This window comes from Oculina patagonica, chromosome 6 (genome assembly GCF_052425735.1).
Source record: "Oculina patagonica isolate OP01 chromosome 6, crgOcupat, whole genome shotgun sequence".
Lineage (NCBI taxonomy): Eukaryota > Metazoa > Cnidaria > Anthozoa > Scleractinia > Oculinidae > Oculina > Oculina patagonica.
Genome location: NC_135763.1, coordinates 8,199,508 through 8,218,280, shown reverse-complemented (window position 1 = coordinate 8,218,280; position 18,773 = coordinate 8,199,508). Strand labels below are relative to the sequence as shown.

The window sequence follows — 18,773 nt, the reverse complement described above, 5'->3', positions numbered from 1 at the left end:
AAGAATGTTTACGGCTGAGAAAGATTACGACGGATTTCCAACGATACACTTTAAAAAATAATAATAAAAATAAACTCTGGTTTGATCGAAGTAGCCTGATGGTCTTTGCAAGCATGAATCAACTAGGAGTATGCTACTCCCCCCGGATATATGGATGCCAGTGCATTGTAGCCAGGTTACCCCCGGTCATTTTGTCAGATTACCTTTAGCACTTAGCTGGTACCTGCTCATTCTCCTTGGTGGAGAGATTCGCTGTGAGAGTAAAGTCAGTGTGCTGCCTGAGAACACAACACTATGACCCCGGCCGGGGGCCGGGGGGGCCAGAGCCCAGATCTCTCGATCCGCAGTCTAACACCCTAAACATTTGGTTACCGCACCTCACAGGTGCATCCGTGGATTTTTTCTGTTAATTTTTACTAATTTTCATTCTCTCTTTCGCTTCAGAATGTTATATACGAGTTGATCAACACGGAGCAAACCTATATGGATGACCTCAGTGCCACATTAGAAGTGAGTACATGACTCAAATGATCGTAGTTTCAAAAATTCAGCTCCTGGCAGATTTTAAGTAAAGTGTGCGCTTGTATCTGGCTTGCTTCTTTGGCATAGAATCGCATATATTCCAGTGAAATGACGTCTTCCCAGTCTAGTGTCTGACCCTTTTGATCAGAATGAAAATTCCTCTTTCCGGTTTCTATGCGTTTTTCGTAGTTCTCGTTGCGAGAACTTGGTTTCAAATCAAGACTCTTTCCCGAGATGATCTACTCCTTTTATTGCTTATGGCCTTCTTAGTTAGTTTTGTTCAAACACAAGTAAGGTAGTCCAGGATAGCGCGTGATTTCATCACTCTTTAGTGAGGTTTTCTGTGTATATTTCTGCCTATCAGTTTTGACTTTGACATTATCTCAAACTTTACAAAACAGTAGCGGTGGAAAACACTCTTATGCAAGGAAAAATAAAACCTCGATTAACTTTTAGAGCGGTTTTCGTTTGAGTGTCGTAAAAGCAAAACAAAAGTAACCACTTAAGCCAATCACAAAGGACACAGGCAATCTAGTGAACCAATCAAAACTCAAAGCGAATACATGTAGCCGCCGCGAAGCGCGGGAAAACGTGAGTGAGCGAGTCACGATTGGTTTTGGTTAGTTTACTCGGCTTCTGATTGGTCGAGAAAGAAGCGATTTTAAACCAATCTCAAAGCGTAGTGAAGAAAAACCAAAGGAATTCCGTTCGACACTCAATCAAAAAATCCTCTAATCCTGGATTTGCTTGAATCAGCTTTCGAGCAATCAGACCCCGAGGGTAAAAAGCCTTGTTTTATTCTTTAGGTGTTCTACAATCCTCTTGCGGAGTCTGGTTTGCTGACTGACCAGGAACTTAGTACTGTGTTTATCAACTGGAAAGAGCTCATCTGGTGCAACATGAGACTGCTCAAGTACGTGACTTGAAGTATATCACTAAAGGTGGATTTCCACTGACGCGTAATTTTTTACGTGCGTTTACGTGCGTGAAAAATTCGAGACAATGTATGAACGGTTTGCGTACACGTTTACGCAAGTCGTTCATACATTGTCTCTAATTTTTTTCACGCACGTAAAAAATTACGCGTCAGTGGAAATCCACCATAAGGGAGCAACGTCGCCCGGCGATTGCGTGGGTTGAATATCGTAGCTTGAATTTTTTAAGTTTGTCGTTCTTTAATAATCCGTCTCCATTTTCCCCTTCATATACTTCGTGCTTCCTTTACTCTTGCGAAAACATTACTTGTTTGTTAGGGCAATAAAAAAAAAAAAATAAAAAAAAAAAAAAAAAAACCATGGAAAAATAAAATCTTATCTTATCTAACATTCCAGTATTAAATCAACGTATAAAATGGCTGCAAATTTAAAAAGCATGCCTAGAACATTTTTTTTGTTTTGTTTCAACGGCAATTGAACCCATATGGCTATGACTTGCGCATGGAACTGGTGTAAATCGGAGCTCATCCAACTTATATTTTTTTTAGCAATCTAACAGTAAGCAAGTTCCATTTAAGACCATTATATTATGATGACGTGATAATGTTTTTGTACTTATTCACTTATGTACGTGTTTTATTTTTCAGGGCGTTTCTGATTCGTAAGAAAATGAGGAGCAGCAATGCTATCACCGTGATTGGTGACATCCTCTGTGAAATGGTAAGATATCTTACAAATGTCTCATACCGTATTTATTCGATTAAGCGCCCTGGGCGCTTATTAAATTTTTGGACCTTGAGAGTGGGCGCTTATTCGAGGTGGGCGCTTATTCGAGGCTGGGCGCTTATTAAGTTTTCACCATTTTTAGCAACAAGTACGTTTATTTTGCAAGAAAACAAGGTATAATAACTAAACGTGAAGATGTACCAAAACTGAATTTTAACTGTTCATTAAAAGTTTCAGTAAAAAGACTAAAAAAACTCGGCCTTCGGGGTAGCCTCTAAAGGTGGATTTCCACTGACGCGTAATTTTTACGTGCGTAAAAGGACATGTATGAACGGCTTGCGTACACGTTACGCAGGCCGTTCATCATTGTCTCTAATTTTTTTCACGCCGTTTCGCCAATCCACCATTAGTTGTACTTAGTCAATTTCAAGCTCAACTTCAATAATAATCAAAATTCCTCTTGTGCCCTTTTTTTTAGGGGGGTGGGGGTGGGCGCTTATTCGAGGCTGGGCGCTTATTAACTTTTCCTACCTTCAGGGTAGGCGCTTATTCGAGGTTGGGCGCTTAATCGAATAAATACGGTAACTGGGTCTGATTTAGTAACACTGGGATTTGCCTCAACTACTACTAGATATCATTAAAGGGAACGGCCGGTTTGAAATAATGCTTCAATTCCAAATTTTACAGGATAAGCGAGAAATAGCATTTAATAGCAACAAAAAGTGGAAAATTATCGCTTTTAAATTTCCCACGCGCCGCTATTTGGATTTTTAGTGAATAGTGAATAGTGAATACTTTATTTACCCTCGGATTGTAGAGTAGCTTTTAATATAGCTAATATCTCCGAGCATTTCAACAGTACAACGCCACAATGGGCAAAGACCAGACCACAACACCGGGAACTTCGTGCCCTGCTCTTTACGATATGACGTGTAATGGTTGCCGGTGTTGTTGGAAAGCAGATGATCTATTGTGTGAAACAATTGGGCAACCATTACACGTCATCAAATCTACAATGGCGGCGCGCGGGAAATTTTAAAGCCAAAATATTTTTTTCCTTTTTTGGTCACTTTTAAGTGTGATTTCTCCCTTGTCCTGTAAAATTTGAAATTTAGAAATTAATTCAGACAATTCAACGTTAACTTGTCGTAAGAGTGGAGGTTCCCTCGTTAGACATTAATGTCCTCTTTGTTGTACTTTTCAGTTACCCCGTCTAACACCGTACGTCAGGTTCTGCAGCTGTCAGTTGAAAGCTTGTCAGCTGATACAAAACAAGATCGAAACCAACCCAGAATTTAAACAACTAGAGAAGGTAAAAAAAAAACTTCCACCCGGGCCCAGGAATTAAAACCTGGTACTTCTTAATCGCACAGTTCGCCATTTCTGATTGTTGGCAATCCGGGAAAACGTTTGCTCGGTACTTCATTTGCGCATCTTTCAGTCGCGTTTTACCTAATTGCCGAGGGTTTTGATGAGTAAAATGGACTAATCTTGATCTTTTGTTCACTCCTTAAATACGTTTGGTCTCATTTTACTTACACTAATAAACCGGGTTTAACTGTAATAAATAGTGCCATTCATGGCCCTTATAAATATTGCCATTTATGGCCCTTATAGACTGTCCACAGCCCTCTATTTTTTCGTGTTTTTTCGATCGATGAGCGCGCGGCGAGAACGGCGAAAGAACTGGACGCAAGCAAAATCGAGAGGCTGTGGACAGTCTAGGCCCTTACAGCATCAGGAAGAAGGCACCAGTTGCCAGTTTTAAGCGCAGCTTATACAGGAAATATTTTACTGATCAGAAAGCTTCCGCGTTCCTGAAGATTGACTTGGCTGCTATCCTAGGCTTCTTTGAGTTTGTAATTTTACTTGTATCATTATACATGATGTTTGTAGGACTGTCTCGGTGACTCCTGTGATTGGCGAACAACGATGGCAATATTCCATCCTATATATATAGCGCTGGGTTCCCCTTATAAAATGCATTGACGAATGCCATAGCAAGCTTCAAGTCTCATTCGAGACTGTTTTTCATTAATTTTTCTAGAACTGTGTTGCGGATCCTCGAGCGAAGGGTCTTGCTTTGAGTAGCTTTCTGTTGAAGCCTCTGCAAAGAATTTGTAAATACCCTCTACTGATAAGAGAGGTAAGTAAACTCCAGTCGCTACTAAGAGGATTATTAAACCATCCTTTTCCACAGTGCAGGTTTTGTCGACGTTTGCTTTCGCTGTATTTTGGTGTAAAAGTGCTTATTTATGGCACTTGAGTGTGTATATACCTTTTTGTTTAAAAATTGTTTTCTTTTTCTTTATTTCTCGTCAGATTTTAAAATTTACGCCCGAAAATCATTTTGACAGAATTAATTTAGAAACTGCACTTGAAAAGGCTGAAGACCTCTGCCAGCAGGTGAGTAAATAGCAGGCTTTTCTTTTACCTCCCTCACTCCGCTCCCCCTCCCCCTCCCTCCCCCCCCCCCTCCCCCCCCCCCCCCCCTTCCCCCTTTCCCCCTCCCTTCCACCCTTTCTTCCTCCTTCCCACCCTCCCTCTCCCCTCCCTCCCTCCCCTAGCCCTCTATCTCTGCCACATTTTCTTGCCCTTTCTGTCTGGAAAGGTGAGGCGCAAGCTGTCATTAATTTGTCAAGTAAAAGTTTTACTTGTAACTAGAGAAAAGAACTGCTAAAGGGTTACTTTTTTTAAAAAAATATCATGTACACACCTTTTTCCGCAGGTCAATGAAGGTGTTCGATCGCAAGAAAACACGGATCGTCTAGAATGGCTACAAAATCATGTGAACCTGGAAAGTATTGGAGAGGTTTGTATTCTAGGTCATGTGGCCTGACATTTGCAGTCTTCTCGGGCGTTAACGGATCGACAGATTAAAAACTGCTCAACGTGTGTTCCTAGCTTCAAGAAAAAGATTTTTTTTTTCTCGTCTCTCTCCAGTCTGGGTGCTGGGAGGATTTTCTTGCGCGGCTTCGGACCCTGGTAAAGTCGAGATTGTATGCTTGCTCTCCGGCTGATCCACGCGCGTGAAAAATATACCTGTAAAACCCTTGGGTAGAGCATTTGGTAGACTTCGCCCGGGTAATTTAAACGCTGTAAGCCTGTATTCGTAGGCGAGCTATGTTTAAACTGTTTTTACCAGCTTTATGTTGTTTATTAACATAATTGACACCCTGCGTAACGGAGTTTTGTTGTCCCCTTTTAGTAATAGGTTATCTTTTGTCCTTGTTTGATAGCGATTGTTTTTTAACTCCACGACAAACTGCCTGGGACCGCGAAAACTCTTACACTCCGGAACACTTTGGAAGGTAAAATTCTTTGTGATCAACATCAAATTTCTCCTCTCCATATCAATACAATGTTAAGCATACTTGTGACAAGAATAAGGAAGATCATCAGATAGAGAATGATCCACCTTAGCTCTTATCATGGACTGCCTTTGTTATTGCCTCAGCATGTGTTAAAATACTTCTTTATTACTCGCGTGCGAGGTTCGTAACGTAAGTTATGGACCGGCCGAGCATTTTTCGTTTCTCTTAATGACAAACGCAAAGAAAGCGCATATAAATAATGATACGAAAACTCGTGCTATTCTTATTATATCATAAAGCACTTTCGTACGCTATGATTGGTCACTTTGTGTTCTAAACCGTAAATTGTAGACTGCAAATTGAACAATGATGCCGCGCAAAATTTAAATCGGGTTTTTATATTTTTACTTTTAAATTTCAAATGTAAACGCACTGAGACGTATGTAAAGTGCGTGCTAAGAACTGTTATTATATTTTTATTTTTTTTTTAAATTACTTATCCGTATAAGAATAGATTTTTTCTAAGTCTGGGATTCGCGATTGATTTTCGAATATTTTTACCAAACATTGAGAGACACGTCTCCCAGTCTTCCTTTGTTAGTGAATTTCTTTCTGTATTCATTTCAGGTGAAGAGTGGAAAGGAGCTTAAAGCTTTTCTGTTTAATGATTTCCTCATGTTAACGCGACCGCGAAGCTCCATTACCGGAAGTCTGTCTAAGAAGATTGGATTTGAGTCTAACGAACAAGACGTCATGTACGACATTTACAGAAAGGTAAGCGGGCAGTCTTTAGCAACATTTACGTGCATCCTGTTTCACTCAATGATGTGACACTTTCCTTCAGTTCCAGCGGCGGTGTTTTTTTGTTTTCTAAGCAGTTTCTAGACCCGGCGAAGATTTCCGAAGATTCTCCGATTGTTGTTCGAAGGCAATATGACAAAACTGATTTTACGCTTTGATCACGATATTTTCGGCACCAAAACGTAGGGGGCTGAGCCCCCCCCCCCCAATTTTTGTTTGAGGGGGCTACAGCCCCCCTGTCCCCCCCACCCCCTTGCTCCGCCGCCTATGAGTTCTTACAGCACGATTTTTGATAACAATCTGAAAGCGCCATTTGGAAGAATCGTTTTAGAGCGTAAGGCAAGGCTCGAGACACGTGGAAGCGAGGAAAGAAAGAAAAAGACCTGTTACTTTTTTCCATTGGCGTGCAACTTGCGTTCGCCTCGCGTGACGTGCCGTGCCGTCTTGGATGACTTGACTCGCGAGCCTAGTCTCTCGTATCGGGCTTTAGCAAGTTTTCCCGCAGATTCGGCTTTCCCCCAGGCTGGATATACCTCTAGTTAAAATGAATTTTCATGGACTTCGTAGCTCACTATCCTGTAGCTCTTGTTAATTTGCAGTCAGGCACTTAGTAAAGATATTTACTGGGCTGCCGATTAGTTGCTACTAGGCATTTATTTAAGACTTACATCGAATAAACTTGATGTCTTTTCTCTTTGTTTCAGCCTATCATCCTGAATGAAGTCATCGTCAAGAGAAATCCGGAAATGAATAGTACGTTTGTATCACGTAAGGCTTGTCGCATAGTCAGTTTTTACAACACTGAGTTGCAGAGTATGTCAGTATATGTCCATTCTCGCCAGCATTAGTCGTTCTTGTTTTCTTATGAATCTTGCTATTTGTCGAGCAAACAATACTCTCGGGAACTTAGGTCATCATGTAAGCAAAAAATTGAAGTGTCTTTGGTTCTTCCTCTTACTTCGCATTTCCTTTGCGTGCTTCACGCCTACCATAATGAGATACGACAATTTTCCTGATTATTGACGATATTTTCTTTTGTTTTCTCAGCTGATGAATACGTGTTCCATGTATCGCACATAGATCAGACTTACTCCTTCCGAGCAGAATCGAAATCTGAAAGGTAATTATAGCTCGTACATCAGTAGCCGTTTGTGTGTGACCCTCCTACGCTGACGTTCTTTTGGCTCGTCAAGAAGTATCGCTTTAGTGATTAACTAAGTTGAGTTTGCGTCTATTTCATAGAAATCGATGGATGGAGTTGATCGAGAAAGCATCACAGACGTACATTGAGACAGAACGTGAATCAAGACAGAAGGCTTACAGAGGTTAGTTTGGTGTTTCGCTTTCTTGTTTGTTTGTTTTGTCCTCAGTTTTTCGTGAAAGTTTGGCAACAGTGCGCTGGACCCCGGATTGGGTGGTCCCGTTTTTCTTTTGGTCAAAAAGCTTGAGCCACGCCCAGATTGGTCTCTTTTAGAGGTTAATGCAAATTTTTTACAAGCTCTTCTGAGTACTTCGATAAGAACAAACTTTGAAGTTTTGTTACATTCTTGTTTTTCATGGACATCACGTTTCTTTTTCATTAGCGCGTTCTTTCCGGACCAACGGCATTGGGAAACTCAAAGTCACATTGATTGAGGGCGTTGACTTGATAGCTTCTGATCCAAATGGTAAGTCGTTCAAAAAACATGATGTAGTCTAGGATTTCCACTTGTAGAGCAGTATGCTAGCGGCTGTAACCGAGCAATCAAAACTTGAAACAAAAATCAGGTAACTGGTGCGAAGCCCGGGAAAACATGTAACTTGCGCCAAGCGCGGGAAAACATTGGAACCAATTCCAAGCGCGGGAAAACATGAAACCGATGCCAAGCGCGGGAAAACATTAAACCGGTGCTTAGCGCGGGAAAACATGTAACCGGTGCTAAGCGCGGGAAAATTCACGCAAGCCAAATCCTGATCTTCAGCTAAGAAGATAACGACTTCACTTATTTGTCATGGTTACCACACGATAAACGAGTTTATGAGTCCGTATTGTAGTTTTGTTAAAGGATGCACCTGACCTCGCGAGCGGTGGCCATATCTGTTGCTGTAGAAATGACATTTGGAGTAAATAATAAAGATGGTAAATTTTCAGCTCGGTAATAAATAATGAAGATGAATTGTTCAACATGACTCAAGCATGGGACAAAGAAAAATTCTGAGTCCCCGACGGGAATCGAACCCATGGCCTCCCAGATACCGGTTGGGCGCTCTAACCAACTGAGCTACGAGAGACTCGTTGTGAGCTGGGCCATTTTACTAGGTTGATAAGCGACACGCGTCCTGCATACTGCTAGGATCAGCAATGTCGAATTCATCAAGTTTGTAGTAAATAATAAAGATGGTAAATTTTCAGCTCGGTAATAAATAATGAAGATGAAGTGTTCAACATGACTCGAGCATGGGACAAAGAAAAATTCTGAGTCCCCGACGGGAATCGAACCCATGGCCTCCCAGATACCGGTTGGGCGCTCTAATCAACTGAGCTACGAGAGACTCGTTGTGAGCTGGGCCATTTTACTAGGTTGATAAGTAACACGCGTCTTGCATACTGCTAGGATCAGCAATGTCAAATTCATCAAGTTTGTAGTAGTTGGTTTGTAATGAATATATGGACTGAAATACCTCGTTTCCACGTCTTTAACCTAAATGCCCCGTATTTATTTTCTTACACTCAAATCGCCTCGCTTTCATGTTTTTACCCAATGTTTTGTAAGCCTCGCTTTCATGCCTATCAACCAACTATGTGTGTGTGATGTTTTCCCCACGGAAATAACAGCTGGGTAGCTCAAAAGCTACGACAACGTTGCACCCTTGAAGGATATCTTTCACCGGCTTGTGAACGTGATTTGCATACTATTAAACTACATGAAATAACAAACTAAGAGCAGGAAACAAAAGCCTTAATAATGTACGTGAATGAAAATGCTTCCTACTTCACACTAACAACTTATTCCTTTGTATTCAAGTCGATAAGTTTTTAAATAAACAAGAGAGCGGTTAACGAGGTTACTTACAATGTTTTTACGTGACAATGTTATGACATAAGTCAGCCGCACGCATTGAGAGGACAAACGCATATAACTAAAACTGGCTTGTTTTATTTATCTTGTTTTTCTTTTTCTAGCAAATAGTTTTTAACATTCCAACTATAGAACTAGATTTATTTTAGCGTTATTCTAGCTCAGCATAAAATATGACAAGGATGCGTTGTTCGCAACATACAAGAATCGTTCGTTAAGCTTCAATAGAATTTCTTTCGAATTTTCATGAAAGTAATGAAAAACGGAAAAGCTTTTTTGTAATAACACGCTAAGTTGACAACAAACGTGGCTTTAGTCTTTCAATTTAATGAAAAACTCATTTTCGAGTAATAATACTAGACAATTTCATTAACAGCCGATGTTATGACTGGATCGTTTTGAACATTTTCATAATTGTTTTAAGTGAAAATTCTAAATGCAATTATTAATGAACGGATATTTCTTTAAAAAAGTTTTTTGTTTCAGTGTCTTGCAGTGTTTAATTTTTGGATCTATTTTGTACAAGGCAGAGACCGCAAAAGAGACGTTTCTATAAATAGGATGAAATCTTTAAAATAAATCTTGTATTTTACAGGAAAACTCCGTTTTCGACACGAAAAAATTGAAAATACTACATTCTTTGTTGTGATTAAATATCTAATTAACAACAAAAACCGGTTGTCAGAAAAGAAAAAAACAATTAAGCTCGTATCGCTACTTAAAGAAACCTTTTAAGTAGTCCAATCAAATTGTTTTTTTAATACTGAGTTTGTTTTGTTTCGGTCTATTTTTATTCTGGTATAACGTAACACACATGAAAAGGTTTATGACATGAGGTTTTCTGTCATTTTTCCACACTAAAAGTAACAAAGTCGTTTGAAAAACCTAATATAATTATCTTCAAAACGAGAAACGAGTTTAAAACGCGACATCAAACGAAAACTTTCATTACTCCGGAAAAAAATTTGGAGTTTATATAATAGATTTAAAATTATTTCTTAGACTAAACTTTAGAATAAGAAAAAACTAAGTAGTTTTCTTGAATATGCAAAAAATGTGCAGGGCTTCAGGTTATGGGCAAAATGTCAAACTTCGATGAAATTGTACAGTAGAATTCCTATATCTCGAACGTCCGAGGGAAACGAAAATTGCTTCGAGAAATCGAGAGTATCAAGAAACCGCGGTTTCTCGTTCGAGAAATCGGGATTCTACTGCAGTTACAAGTACTGCATATCAGAGCAGAATTATACTGAGCTTCGTAGCATTCGTGAATAACAATGAAACTAAAGCAGTTCAGTGGGGTTTTTTCTCATAGGGACTGTTTCTGTCACACAAAGTACTGCTTAATTAGGCCTCCAAAATGAAATTAGCAAATGTGAAACTTCTTTAAAACTTCCTTGAACGCAGTTCGGTAGTTTGTGCTTCCAAATGCATAGGTGATAGGATTTAAACTGGAACTGCAGTACACAAGAAAATACGAGATCTTGTAAAACGCACTGCTCTGTGGTATATCCGTAGCGGTGGCGATCGAGTAGGGAAAGAAGCAAAGAACAAACACGAATGTTACAATCAATAACATCTTGACGATTTTTCGTTTGAAGATAGCATCGTTTTCTGCACCAGCATTCGCGTTAGACGCGCATATCGTGTTGGTGAAATACAATCCTTTGATTATGCTGAAATAGCAAATGAACATCGTAACGAAAGCTGTTATTACAATTAAGGCGAGAACAATCCAATACGCGTTCGCTTTTCCTGAAGACGCAGGCCACACCGTGACGCACTCCTGTTTTCCCTCGTCGTATGCTCCGAAGATAAACAGTGGGCATACATAGACGGTGGCGAAAACCCAAATGCCCACGATAGCGTAAATGACGTTCTCTTTGCTGAGCCGAAAGCGCGTTTCCATGGGGGTGACCAGGGCTTTGTACCTCTCCACGGAGATTAATGTTAACGTCAACCCAGACACGATCATGCAGATGCCTGCAATGCTATGCGTTGTGATGAATTTACAAAGAAAATTGCCTAACCGTCCGCTCGGCTGTGCGGTGTAGGAAAGAATCGTGCCCGGCAAACACCAGAGAAGAGTTAAAAGGTCCGCAATGGCGAGATTAACGAGCAGGAAGTTCATAGTCGAGTGCATCGAGCGCTTTTTTCGGACCACTTCTATGACCAGTGAGTTGCCACAGATACCAACTAGGACCACAATAGTGTACGCAGTAATCAGGACGATATCATCTGTGGCCGCCCGCATTGTGAAGCGTTCTGTTTGGTTTGAAGTAACGTAAGATCCGGTTCACTTTCACAGTTGTTTCAGTGAAGTTCCAAATTGTAGTTTTATTTTTTAAAAAAAAAAAAAAAAAATTGACAAAAAAAAAAAAATAAAAAAACCCCGATTACCTTGGAAAGTACTGGAACACTGATATCGGACGATAGTTTCACCACAGTGTCAAGGAACCGTTGATGTTTAAATTGGTCGTTGCAGTATTTCGCAGTGTCGATTCGTTTCGACTTAACGTCTTTCTTTAATCGTGAATGTGGCTGAAAACCTCTTTGCTGTACTTGATGTGTTTTCCAACACCTCCTCGCATTTAATTCGAAAAAATCGTTTGTCTTAGTACTTCTATCATTTTTTTCGTTTCTCTTTCTCTTTTTCCTTGTATTTTTCCTTTGTCTTTCCTCCGGAGCTTCTCTTGACAGGGTTTGTCAAGCGATGCTCTGTTCCGTAAAGTATAATCGAATAGCCTGACAAAAGCGACAACATCAAAGTTTATACAGTGTTAAAACCCCGAAAGCAATTAAATTGAATGGAAATTGCCTAGTAACGGGATAAATTACATGTCAGCAGCACCTTATAAACGCGATGTTTTGGCAAAGTATTTTGCATTAAGTTTTTACGCAAGGATAGCATTTAACAATCAGAGTTTTGTTTGGATTTTTGCAGCTGTTTTGTAGCTCTGTTGTCGTCATTTACACAGCTTTCGTAACTTTGCGAAATAGTAAGTAAAATTCCTGTTGAGGGTATTAAAATTTCTACATCTTGCCTCAGGCTAAAAGCATAACTTCCCCCTCAGTTCCGAATAACGTTGCTTTCTGTTCACTGAAAATACAAAAATATTTTACGAAAAGAAGTGCAAATTACGAAAACAAAGTTGTATTTAACATGGCTGTCAGTCAAGTGATTGATGTAGTTGCCTTTGGAAGCTGAAAAGCTATTGGTTACCTCTTAAGATACCATTGAAGTGTTCCTTAAACTTTATTGAGCAATTCTCTCTTCTTTTACAAAGCGTTTGTAATAGTGTGATTTAAACAACTTTAGTTGACCAGCGATGAAAACCGCTTTGAATCAGTAGAAACTCGATCTGGCTTTAAATTAAGCGTGTCAAAACTAATGCCCGAAACTTTAGATGCATTTAAACTTATGCGAAATTTAATAGAGGATATTTTTTACTAAAGGCATCAGTGAATGCACGTATCAAGTTACTAGAACACATACTAGCAGATTAAGCAAGCGAGTAGTTTTTGACACCGTTATGTTTGATCGAAGTGGGTACAACGTAACAAGTATTCTGCTGAATTCCTCTTAGGAAACGAGATGGATTTAAAACCAATTGCTACCTTTTTCCTTCTATCCTTTGTTTTGAAAATAAGATATCTTTTTGAGGAAGCGTAAATCGCCAAGAGGATACGTTAATGATATGTTTACGCTACGTCCACCTTAACGATACACATACTAAATAACGGTGGGGAAGCTGCGTCGCCAATTGTCCATCTCATAAAATGTTAAACGTGACTGTCTCCATTCGTTCCTTATCGCTCAGAGTTTGAATTATCCATGTTGCTTTTTTCCAGTCCTTTTTTCAGTCTTTTTGACCTTTACCTCCTTAAAATATTACTTTGAAATTTCCTTCGATTTTTAATGAGGTAAATTTAAGCGTCCGCCCTTCGATCGCCTCCCTGCTCAGCGCGGAAGGCACTAAATCAAGAAGGTTTTTTGTAATTCTGTTGATTTCTAGTCCGCCGTAATGAAACAGAGATTTGAGGCGTATGATTATTTGTTACCTACCTTCCAATTTTTTGGGCAAGTCTTCAAAAAATTGCGTTGTGTTTTATGGAGCGTGCTTCCTATAATCCGATCACTAATACGAACTGCAGTTGATTTAAATACATCAATTGAACAATGAATTAGCATAAAAATATCATGTTTGCATATCGCTTTTACGTTTGTCAATATGCTTGATTTTAACGTTTTAAGCCCCTAGGGTGAAAAAACATTGAAGTTTTGAGGTTTAATCAGTTTGGAACTGTCGGCAAAAAGACATTTAATTTTCACTTTTTTCATCACGACAAATGAATTATATATAAACATTGTCGAATTAGTTTAAAGAATTACGCCATAAACCTAGACATTTTCACTTTTGTGTTTGCTCAGCTTTTGCCTGTTAATTTAAAATCTCTTGATATACCATCCCGAAGTGACTTCGAGTTTCGGAGATTGTTTAAGGTTTGAAAACGTTTCTTATCTTTGCGTCGTACGTCAAAAGAATTATCTCGAAAAGAAACACATGTTCAACTGCAAATCCCCTACCTTAGTTGACAGCTGATGCTCTGATCCTTTTTTTAATTTGATCATATTTTTAATCATTTAAGTCAGACTATAAATTAATTTTCAGGAATAAAAAGCTTAGGTGTCTTTTTGTCTTTAACAAAGATTAAAGATAATGCGGCAAAAAGCTTCATTCCTAAAAAGCTAGACAGTTTTAAGGAAAACGACTGTCACTTTGAGTCTTTAACTTAACAGCTAGCTTCCATGATTTCAATTTTCAATTCTCCTGTCTTCACTGTCGGGGTGCACCTTCGGAAAATAGCAATTAAGCGGCGAAAGTTTTTGTGAATAAACAAGATTGTTTGCGTTGTGGTCGGCTGTCTGTGGAAACAGATGATTATTTGCAGCGTGAATTCATAACGGAGACAGAAACTTCCTTTTTTCGTTGTACAGTTATAAAAACAGTCGTAAACGTTTGCGAGAAATTCAAAGGGCTGTGGAAACTCAACATCTTTTTATTCTTGTTCATTGTTTCAGTGTCGTTTTTGACAAAGACAAAGCAAACTGCGCAAAAATTTTTAATTGCGTGGTTGATCAAACAGTTGAAAATTTGGCCCAATATTTAGGTTAGACAATATTATTTTCTACGGGGGCGAGGAAAGTTGCTAATATGAAGGCAAGTTTAGTCTAACCGAAGTTTGTTTTGGTCTATTAAGTTCATTTCTGATTCTTACCTACCCGAAGATCCGGCTACAATTTGCGCTTTGCTCAAGTGGTATTTTTATGGCTACAAGAAGTCACTGAAAGGGCCGTAATACAATTAATACAGTATAATTTTCATACATTTAAGCCTGAATTTCAGACGTCTTTCTCTGGTCGCTTACTCCCAAAAAGGGACGTCGTCTCTTCCCTTGTTGGAGTGTTTTCTTAACTCTTGACGTAATACTCGGTAGAATGTTTTTCTTTTTTTCTTTCTATAAAAGGAAATTGCTTTCAAAGCTTAAAAATAAACTGCCAGTTTACTATCTTGGTTGTCTCTCGCAGCTGGTCACTGGTTCGCTACTGGACCACCCCTTCAAGATTTGATTGGTTTACTTAGGAAACGCGTGCAATAGCTGTAACCAATCAGAGCAAAGGTTTTGTATTTTCGGCCAATCAGGTCAACTCGCGCGGCAATTCCCGCGCTTATTTCTTGCTGGAAGTTTGTACTTCAAGTTGTGATTATAATTACATTTCGTCGAAAAACCGTTCGAAAGGTAGACCTTGGTTTAAACTAATAGAATATTATGGTCCTTTAGATCATGAGTACAAGTACGACTTTCAAATTTCAATCTAATTACGTTTCCAGAGCCCTCACTCCTCCCTGTTGCTAACCAGCTTAATAGAAGCTATCAGCACGAGATTGGTGTGAAATGTGATAATCGAAAGCATAAGGTCGCATAAGCACTGTGTTTTAAAAGTCAAACTTGTACTCAATCTGGTAAACGTACTCAGTCCGATCTAAAGAATCCTGTTTAATCACTAAACCAGTACAAGTGGTAAATCTTGAAAGTTTGCCATATCATTACCCGATCGTTCGTTTGTTTCTTTCGGTGCACAGGCCAAAGTGATCCTTACTGTGAAGTGAGCATGGGCAGTCAAGAACACCGCACGAAAGTTATACCGCAGACGCTGAACCCCAAATGGAACTCTACGGTAAGACTTACACAGCATAAAACACCAGGTGCAACTCTTGTGTTCCTTATTTACCATGATCTAAGCAGGGAAACACTTTTTTTTTCATAAACCTATTCTTCCAAGTTGATTTATCTTCTGCCTTATATGTTATCTTATCATAAGACTTCTTGTGGAGCGGTTGCCATTTGGCTAATGTGTGTTATTACTCATCCCGACTCCCTCCAGTGACTAGTATCTTTGTGTTGTGTATCTGGGCACAACATTTTACTCTCACGTTTCCACTTTCCACTTAGGAGTATTCCTAAACGCGGAAAAGTGTTGGATAATCATTATAAAATGCTGAGAGGGAGGGTGAATGTTTGGCGGGGGGGGGGGGGGGGGGGATTAACCTGCAATGGATTAGCATCCCATCCAGGGGAAGTAGCGATACACTTAGTTGCTTCATGCTACTGAAACTTAACTTAAGCGTTGGTTGTGTGAATTGCATGGTTTGTGATATTCCTTGGCTGATAAACATTTCTTTTTGTATTGTTTCTTCGCAGATGAATTTTATAGTTAAAAGCTTGGAACAAGATGTACTCTGCATCACTGTGTTTGATCGAGACCTGTTCTCACCAAATGGTAATGTGATAAGTCGCAGTATAAATTTTCATCTTTTTGCAATGTTGTGAAATTGTCATTCTTGAGTATTCTGAATTTCCCCCTTCTTTTTCTCTTGTCAGACTTTCTGGGCCGCACAGAAGTGAGCTTGGCGAAGCTTCTATCAAAAGGCAAAGGTCCCTGGTTTGAGCGACTGCTATTGTACGAAGTGGAATCTGGAGAAGTGGTAGTTAGAATAGAACTGCAATTAGATGCAACATAACTGTAATCAAATTAGAGAGGAAGCCGATGTGAGCGATAAACCGATGGCTTAAGCCTCCAATGTAAGCACGTGGTGCCACGTGGCGCCACGCCCAGTTGTACATAGTCTGCTCTGGACTGGTGACTTGGTGGTATTTATATAGGCATCCAGTAAATAACTATTTTATCTGGTTTCGAGAGAGAGAGCAAGTAAGAATGGCAAGACAGGCTGAATTTGTGTCCGGTAGGGAATTGTGTCTTCGGAATGTAAACATATCAGGCCTACACGCCACACGAAGACAGTTCTGTGCATTTAAGGATTATTTTTTTCCACAAAGTCCTAAAGACTGTAGGCTGATTGTTTGATCAGAAATAAGCCGGCAGCTTGCTTTGAATGCTCTCAATCTTTAGAATACATTGCCTATATCGCCTTGCAGGAGTGTCCCGCACTCAAGAGCGAACAACTTGTATTTTATACCAAGGAAATAAGTGCAAAAGCAACCTTGAGGATCGTTGGAATAAACCAACAGATTACTTGTGGTAAACTGTTTCGATAGAAAGTTAAATTCTTCAGTCCAATTAGCACGAAGACCATCGTATGGTGACATCGGGCAGGAACATCAAGCCATTTGGCTTAGAACGAAAAGGTTTAAGAATAACAATACAACGTAAATGCGTTCTAGAAAAAAGTCAAACCGGGATCCTTAGTGAGAAGGGATTTTTTTCTCATTTGTTCGCTATTGTGGTTCGGGGGTGGCGCGCTTTTGCGAAGGACTATGTCGCAGTTTATCAAATATACGTTCTCAATGTTGTACTGAAACGAAGACATGTAACCTGAAGTGTCATCAGATTGAGACACTGTCGCTCTGGAGGTACCATTTTTATTCGTCCGTTATAAGCAATACCTCTATTATTTTAGGGGGCATTGTTGCGACCTGTTATATATCGTTAGAAAAATTCGTTCCTCGTTCTGAGAAGTAGTAGGCAACTCTTAATTTTTGACGTATTTAAAGACGTGAACCCAGTTGTTCAAACAAAGACTGAGCTAATCCAAGATTAGAGAAACATTTGGATTCGCTTTCAAAGGCTACAACAATGAATGGTTTATCTAAAACTGTAACATTTTAGATCGGGGAAAACCGCTGTTTCCGTGTTAGCGTTAGTCGCCTTTGAATTAACTGGTTCCTGGATTTTAATTCGACACTATTTCTACATAAATATCACGTAATCCTTATATATAGTCTGAAAACATGAGCAAACACTACGTAAGTTACTATAAAATTAATATCAGGCTTGTAAATGTATTGTCCTTTGGCGGACGAAAACATGAACATAAGTATCAGTTATTCATTTAAAATAATACAGTCACGGAATGGATTAAGGAATGTTTTTGCCATTCCATTTTGCTACATTATCAATTTTGGACTATATCGTTTGTTTTTTTGTTTTCTTTTTCTTCGCAGAAGGTTTAAAAAACCGAGCATACAAAGTAGCAAAGCGAAAAAGCAAATGGTTTTGACTTTTTAATATGACATTTATTAAGAAAATGAAAGAAAAGTATGACATGTAACTGTTAATAGGAAGAGTTTGTTACGTTTTTTTACGTGCAACAATATTGTAATCAGTGAATCGTGATGTAAAACTCCAATTAAAATTTCGTTAACAGATTTCTGCTGTGTGGTGGTGTTCGGCGTCGTAGCATACTTTATTGTGCACTGGGATATTCTGCTTTATCTTTTAGAGCCGTTTCCAACTAAGTGTCTTAAAACCAAATCCAAAGTCATCACTCTGGCCAATCACAAAGGACACAGATAATCCAGTGAACCAATCAAAACTCGAAGCAAATACATGTAGCCAGCGTAAAGCGCGGGAAAATATGTGTGAGCGAGTCTGAGTGTGTGTGTGTTTTTTTAAACCATTCACTAAGCGTTGAAATGCAAAACCAAGGAAATGCGAATTTTTTTTTTCGAGTGAAAACTGCGCTACATGTAATGTTGTGTTTGGTTTAATTTGTTTTGCGTTTGCTAAGTTAAGGAACTGATTGAAGAGATCCGAAGTGAGATGTAAGCTTGAAAGACAGGACAACATATAACGGTGAAAATATTGAATGGGGGAATAGTTTTTAAACATGGAACTTTTCGGAGGAACATAAAACGATCAAATGATTATACAGTCGAGCTTTGAGGCGATTAAAGAGTTCTTTCATGCTGGCGTTTTAAGCTTAGGGTTAATGATAATAATGTATCCTTCACCATTGACCGTTGTATGTTGCCCCATTGAGTGTACAATCTGTGTGTTGGCTGAAAAACTCTCTCCCTTAAAAGTCTCCCTTTCTACCCTCTCAAGTTTACAG

The 18,773-nt window shown here is 39.3% G+C and overlaps 2 protein-coding genes across 2 annotated transcripts in view; one reads left to right on the top strand and one right to left on the bottom strand.

The window, feature by feature from the left end:
• LOC144656438 (intersectin-1-like) overlaps nt 1–18,087 on the top strand; it is a 50,846-nt gene extending 32,759 nt beyond the window's left edge. The window contains exons 25-40 of the mRNA XM_078516659.1: nt 445–510; nt 1,329–1,435; nt 2,105–2,177; nt 3,388–3,495; nt 4,231–4,329; nt 4,506–4,589; nt 4,912–4,995; nt 5,423–5,494; nt 6,125–6,271; nt 7,003–7,051; nt 7,346–7,418; nt 7,541–7,623; nt 7,882–7,965; nt 15,504–15,598; nt 16,123–16,201; nt 16,303–18,087. Of these exons, the coding sequence (XP_078372785.1) occupies nt 445–510; nt 1,329–1,435; nt 2,105–2,177; nt 3,388–3,495; nt 4,231–4,329; nt 4,506–4,589; nt 4,912–4,995; nt 5,423–5,494; nt 6,125–6,271; nt 7,003–7,051; nt 7,346–7,418; nt 7,541–7,623; nt 7,882–7,965; nt 15,504–15,598; nt 16,123–16,201; nt 16,303–16,442 (1,443 nt within the window). The 3' untranslated portion in view covers nt 16,443–18,087. The remainder of the gene's footprint in view (nt 1–444; nt 511–1,328; nt 1,436–2,104; nt 2,178–3,387; nt 3,496–4,230; nt 4,330–4,505; nt 4,590–4,911; nt 4,996–5,422; nt 5,495–6,124; nt 6,272–7,002; nt 7,052–7,345; nt 7,419–7,540; nt 7,624–7,881; nt 7,966–15,503; nt 15,599–16,122; nt 16,202–16,302) is intronic.
• Nucleotides 9,036–11,689, bottom strand: LOC144656443 (neuropeptide Y receptor type 2-like). The gene has a single exon (XM_078516664.1). The coding sequence runs from the start codon at nt 11,609–11,611 to the stop codon at nt 10,724–10,726; it is 888 nt and encodes a 295-aa protein (XP_078372790.1). The 5' UTR covers nt 11,612–11,689; the 3' UTR covers nt 9,036–10,723.
• Nucleotides 18,088–18,773: the final 686 nt, after the last annotated feature.

Coding starts and splice junctions, on each gene's coding strand:
- LOC144656443 (XM_078516664.1), bottom strand. CDS start 11,611: ATGCGGGCGGCCACAGATGATATCGTCCTGATTACTGCGTACACTATT.